At 36.5% G+C, this 6769-nt stretch overlaps 1 protein-coding gene across 1 annotated transcript in view; it reads left to right on the top strand.

Annotated features, from left to right (window-relative positions):
* LOC107740073 (striatin-like) overlaps positions 1 to 6769 on the top strand; it is a 60688-nt gene that overhangs the window by 816 nt on the left and 53103 nt on the right. The window contains exon 2 of the mRNA XM_016552353.1: positions 261 to 428. Coding sequence (XP_016407839.1) covers positions 261 to 428 — 168 coding nt within the window. The remainder of the gene's footprint in view (positions 1 to 260; positions 429 to 6769) is intronic.

The following is a 6769-nucleotide window of genomic DNA, read 5'->3' as shown; positions in this document are numbered from 1 at the left end:
AAACAATAACTCGGAAAGAGAACGTTTGGAAGGAAAAAAGGATCAAACGCATCCGAACTTCAAGTCCCAGCATGCTCAGCGCACTCGCCTCTGATTGGCTGTTCACACTGCGCGTTGTTCGTTCTGTCCAATCACGGAGCGTTTCGTGCTGGCAGCGATCTGTTGACCTGCTTGTGGGCGTGAAATGAGCGGAAACCAGCCTTAAGAAGCGCGATTCATTTAATAGAATCGGTTTGTTCGAACGAGTCGGTTCTTTAAAGGCTTCGTTGACGAAAGCGAAAGCGCCTCAACCGGGCGACGGCGACGGCGGCGGAGAGACGGCCCGCGCTCAGTACAGTATTCCGGGGATTTTACACTTTCTGCAGCACGAGTGGGCCCGGTTCGAGGTGGAACGGGCGCAATGGGAGGTGGAGCGGGCCGAACTGCAGGTAACGCGCCTTTTCCGACCGTTATTTTCTGAGGTGTTTTTAAACGCTGTCCGCCAAAAGTCACAATCAGACATTTGTGGGCTTGTTGTTCTCTCGCGCGCTGACGTTACACACACACACACACACACACACACACATACACACATTCACCGCAGCGGCGCAAAAACTTGAGTGTCTCTCCTCCGGACCTGAAACTCAATCCATACTGCGACTCGAACCGACAGGGAGAAAATAATATCTTTTATTTTTGGTTTGTAATATGATCAGGCCGTGTTCTTGACAGGTAGATGTGAAGACAGAAACAGAATTTAAGGTTCTGCTCTGCCTGCATTGTTTTTACATTACTTAAATTCTAAAAATGTGCATGTAGAATTCTAAATATATGTTAGTTTTGTCCTATACGCAAATAATAAATAGTATGTTGCATAGAGAAAATGAAGTTTATTTGTAACACCATATATATATATAGATAGATAGATATAGATATGAAATTATATTCCTGATAAAAAGGAAATTTTATGTATAATGTAGATTTTAATATATCATGCCAGTATTTTAAATTGCCTTATATTTATAAATTCCTTAAATTTTGCATAAAGAAAATAAAAAAAAATAAATACTACAAATGAAAAATATATATTCTTTATATTTATTTTATATATTGTAAATTCTTTTTTTTTGCTTTTAAAAAATATTATGACTGTACAGAGTAGTTTAACAGAATATAAAAATATATATTTTTACACAATATAAAATATTAAATTTTGGATAAAGAAAATTGAGAAAAATAAAAACTACAAATAAAAAAATATATTCTTTATATGCATTTTATAATTGTAAATTAAATTTTTTGCTTTAAAAAATATTATGACATGAGTATGTACAGAGTAGTTTAACAGAATAAAATATATTTTTTACATATTAATATAATATCTTATTTAAAAAAAGATGTCTGGACGGAGTCATTTTCATGATTTAGCACAGTAATGACTAATAATAATCATAATAGAAAATAGCAAACTCAAAATGTAAGCATCCAGACATTGTCATGAAAATAATGTAGCAATACAAAAAAAAAGGCTTAATGGCTTAATTACTTTCAACTTTAAAACGGAATGAAATGTAACACATTTTGTGTTTTTCTGCATTACTGTGAGGTTCTGGTTTGTGTCTGATTTCTCACGATGACGTCAGAGGCTGCAGTGACATCAGCATCTCTGAGTAAAGCAGTCTGTCATCATTCGCCTGCATTATCTGCTTCCAGACACTCGATCGTCAACTATGAGGAAGTCCTTAAACACTGGACACTCCTCTGCAAGGCTGCTAGTGACTATCTAGTGTGGACTGTCTGGTTCACTCATATGGCAGCACTACTAGTATTGCTGTCTTTTTGCAGTGTTATTGTTTTTTAATTTCTTTTATGACAAAAATCATTAGGATATTAAGTAAAGATCATGTTCCATGAAGATATTTTGTAAATTTCCTACTGTAAATATATCAAAACTTAATTTTTGATTAGTAATATGCATTGCTAAGAACTTCATTTGGACAACTTTAAAGATGATTTTCTCAATATTTTAGTTTTTTTGCACCCTCAGATTCCAGATTTTCAAATAGTTGTATCTCAGCCAAATATTGTCCTATCATAACAAGCTTATTTATTCAGCTTTCAGATGATGTATAAATCTCAATTTCACAAAATTGACTGGTTTTGTGGTCCAGGATCACATATTTATATTAAATTATATTTATATTTTTATTTGATTTTTAAAATGTTATATAGTTTTTTATTAATTTTTATTTTAGATTTAGTTATTTTAGTACAGCAAGTTAAAATAAATGAAAATGAGAAATGTTGGCAACTAAATAAAATAAAAAAAATTGTTTAAAGTTTAATATATTATTTAATTTCAATTAAAGTATTTTATTTCAAGTAACGAAAATGTTTTTTGTTTTTTTTTATGGTATTAGTTTTAGTTTACTATAATAGCCCTGCTCTGTTGAATCACTTATATTTTCATTCTAATTTTATTTGCAGGCTATTTTGCATCCTCATAGTGACCGAACCTCTGCGCACCCTTGTGCAATGTCATACTTTACTACTTATAAGTCCTTGAAGCGCACTTCTGTGTGATTTAGATGAGATATTTAGTCCTAAAGGGCAGCGATTGATTAATGAATGCTGTGGGAATATCTTTGGCGTTTATGGGTCGTTTACCCGGACGTCCGTACAGTCGCTCCATGCGGCTTGCGTGTTTTATTATGCATGTTGAATGAAGGACAAACAGAAAGTGTGAGCGGAAACTGAGCTGGCCATGTGACCGATGAACCCGCTTGACCAGACAGGATTTCAGTAGCTAGATCAGGACTGGGAAAATTAAGTGATTCTTGATAGCAATTTAGATGCTGTAAAACAATAGAACATGAAGTTTTGCATGCAATGTTATTTACAGTCAGAATCTGATGTGGCTTAGTGTTTATTACATTTAAATGACTGTTTAATGCTGCTCAGAGGTGGTATGAATGCATTTACACGGCAAATATAACTGTGTGCTTTGATACGAGGGGCTGAGGTGGATCAGAGCAGGCATAAGTCAGTCTGGCTTTTATGCAGCATTGCGTCTTCACACAGAATGTTGAGCAGGCACAGAGCAGCATTAACTAGCTGTTAATACCTCACTAATGGCAAACTTACACTGCTAAGGTGGCACAGAAGCGCCTCTGAAGTGGCATTTAGGGGTCTTTACAGCAAGTGTTTGCTGCGCAGATGTGGTACGAATGCATAACGTATGCTTTTATACGAGGGGCTGAGGTGGATCAGAGCAGGCTTAATTTAGACTGGCTTTTATGCTGCTTTATGTCTTTGCACTGAATTTTGAGAAGGCAGAGAGCAGCATTAAGTCGATTAAGACAAAACTAGCTGTTAATACCTCACCAATGCCAAGTTTACACTGCAAAGGTGGCACAGAAGCGCCTCTGAAGTGGCATTTAGGTGTCTTTGCAGCAAGTGTTTGGGTCAGAACAGGCTCCATTTAGACTGACTTTTATGCTGCATTACGTTTTTATACTGAAGTTTGAGCAGGCATAGAGCAGCCTTAACTCAGTTAAGGCATAACTAGCAGCTAATACCTCACTAATGCCAAGTTTACACTGCAAAGGTGGCACAAAAGCGCCTCTGAAGTGGCATGTAGGTTACTATTTAATGCTGCTCAGATTTACACAATAAATACAACTGTGAGCTTTTATACGAGGGGCAGAGGTGGATCAGAGCAGGCTTAATTTAGACTGGCTTTTATGCTGCTTTATGTCTTTGCACTGAATTTTGAGCAGGCACAGAGCAGCATTAACTCGATTAAGACAAAACTAGCTGTTAATACCTCACTAATGCCAAATTTACACTGCAAAGGTGGCACAGAAGCGCCTCTGAAGTGGCATTAAGGTGACTGTTTAAAGTGGAAGTGAAGCAGTCAGTCAGGTTTACATTATTTAGTAAACTGGTTTCCACTTTAATTATGGAGGAAGACGAACTTGGAAGGACTGTTGAGCCCACAATAAGTGCAACTGCTCGTGCATTTGAGCAGATATGGCGAGGGAACCGAGCAGAAATACCGTTACGGGTGGAAGAAGTCGTGAACTCAATTTGGTATTAGATTTATCGTCCTGTTAACAGCAGGTAAACTAATTGTACTCGCAGGTGAACATAAAATATGTTACATACCACTACTGGTGAAGGAGGCAGTGTAATGCAAATATGTTTGAAAGGTCTGACATAACAATAAAGATGCTACATGAACGATATTGAATGAAGCATTGTTTGTTTACATCACGTTGCGCCTCGTGTAATAGAAACAATGTTTGGGATACCACGATCAAAACTTCGTGATGTAGACAGTTTGATGCTGGATATTCATGCATTATGTAATGTATGAATGCATTTACACAACAAATACAACTGTGCGCTTTTATATGGATCAGAGCAGGCATAATTTAGACTGGCTTTTATCCAGCATTGCATCTTTACACTGAATTTTGAGCAGGCACAGAGCAGCATTAACCCAGCTGTGCGAAGATGCCACAAAATGGCATTTTGACCAAGAAATGCACACTAGTTTACATGCAAATTTGCATGTGAGCATTTATCAGTGTATTGTGGAAGGACTGGACTGATATCATATCATATTTTTGCATTTGCATGTTAGTATGCGTCCGGTACCGATGCATCTGACATCCATAGAAGGCAGCGTCTAGCTGAGGAGATCCTGACTGATGTTTCATTTCTTTCGTAACCGGCATGCCTTTCATAGCTCTGCGTGGGCGACGGCGTGTAGGAGAGGCCGTTGTATGTCGAAATCGCCCTTGGGCACCTTGACAATCAATTGAAAGGAATATAATTCACTCCGTTTGCATGTAGGCTCCTGCTACCTGAAGTACGAGACGCAGCGGCGTGAAATTAAAGGCCATTAGCATCACAAACGAGCGTGCAACAGGCCGAGTGTGTAGGCAGTGTGACGCTGGGAAGCAGGACAGAAGCTGTAGAGTTTTATGAGCTGATGTTGGTGACTCATACTGCTGATGCTCTCGCTCTCTCCGCTTGCGTCGTGTCCTCGGCTGTGAAACGGGAATGCCAGGCTTGACCAGAGATGGCTGTTTGTTGTGGTATAAGCTGGAGTCTGACTAGCCCTTTAGGTCCTTTCACGTGACTCACGTGACGGGTCGGGATGGTTTAGTAGCCTAGCCTAAGCTTTAATATTTTTAGTGATGGTGCTTTACAGGCTATTAATTATTGGCAGGGTTTGTAGCATGCCGTTTAGAGACTGTTGGACTGTTAGCATGCTAAAACCCTCTCTGACACATTGCATCTCTTAATGTAAAACACCAGCACTACAGCCAAACCAGTGCTTTTTGGAACGAATTTGAAAATGTTGAGACAAATACTGTTGAATTCCAAGTATTATTCAGTATAAATATTCTCTGAGTTAGTCAGTATATGCATGCATCTGGCCGTGCATCGTGCTGTTTTCCATTCAATTCCATTCTGTTGCAGTCTGTCCAGTTTTTTAATACAGCATCCAAATTGAACAGATTGAATAGTGGACAGTCCAAGTTAAGTTTGCTTGAACTTTGTGCGTCACATTACAGCAGCTGATTTATGCACAACACATAGTATATGTTTGTTGGATGCTTTGCTTCATTGCATCAGGATTGTTATTGTTAACTAAAACTATTTGAAATAAAACTAAAGCATTTTTGTTAAAATAAAGCTAAAATGAATTAAAATATAATTATTAGATGAACAACTTGAACAAAAAGAAAATTAGAAATGTTGCCCTGGAAAATGACTAGAATAATTTTAAGTGAAAATAAATACAAATAAATATGAAAAAAATAAAACCTCAAATGACAAAAGCACATAGCAAAAGTACTAAAAAAGTAACTAAAATTAAAATGTAACCTGAAAACAAAAAGCTAATTAAAAAATATTAAAAAGAGCTATAATAGTATACAAATACTGTAATACTATATAAATAATACTGAAATTGTACACTGTGTTGCATTGGATAATTGCTGACATGGAATAAATAAATTAAAACTCAAATAAAAAATAAATAAAACCTGAAAAGTAATCTTATAATAATAAATCTAATAAAAATGACAAAAGCACATAACAAAGTTACAAAAAATGTAACTAAAATGAAAATGAAAGCTGAAAACATAAAAATAAAAGCCAATTAAAAATATAAATAACTATAATAGTATATAAATAATGCAAAAATATCACTGCATTGCACTTGGTAATGCTGCATGAAATAAATAACGACTAATACTGAAATGAAAAATAAATAAAACCTGAAATCTTAATCTTAATTAGAATGAATCTTAAAAAAAAAAAAAACTTATAAGCACATAATGAACTTAATAAAAACTGAAATTACTGAAAACTAAAAATATAAAATCAAAGCCAAATCAAAATATTAATAAAAACTATAGTATGTTATAAATAACAGTAAATAAATACCATTGCATTGGGTGATGCTGACATGAGACAGGGCTTCATTACATGATGTTGACGTGTTTTGACTGCAGTAGTGTGTGTCTGTGTCTGTGTGTCTGTGTGAGTGTGTGTGTGTGTGTGAGTGTGTGTGTGTGTGTGTGTGTGTGAGTGTGTGTGTGTGTGTGTGTGTGTGAGTGTGTGTGTGTGTGTGTGTGTGTGAGTGTGTGTGTGTGTGTGTGTGTGTGAGTGTGTGTGTGTGTGTGTGTGTGTGAGAGTGTGAGTGTGTGTGTCTGTGTGTGTGTGTGTTGTTTGTGTGTGTGAGAGTGTGAGTGTGTGTGTGTGTGTGTGT

The sequence above is a fragment of the Sinocyclocheilus rhinocerous genome, unplaced genomic scaffold (assembly GCF_001515625.1).
Source record: "Sinocyclocheilus rhinocerous isolate Xijiao unplaced genomic scaffold, SAMN03320098_v1.1 scaffold1186, whole genome shotgun sequence".
Lineage (NCBI taxonomy): Eukaryota > Metazoa > Chordata > Actinopteri > Cypriniformes > Cyprinidae > Sinocyclocheilus > Sinocyclocheilus rhinocerous.
Note: the sequence above shows the minus strand (reverse complement) of the source record. Positions and strands in the feature narration are given on the sequence as shown.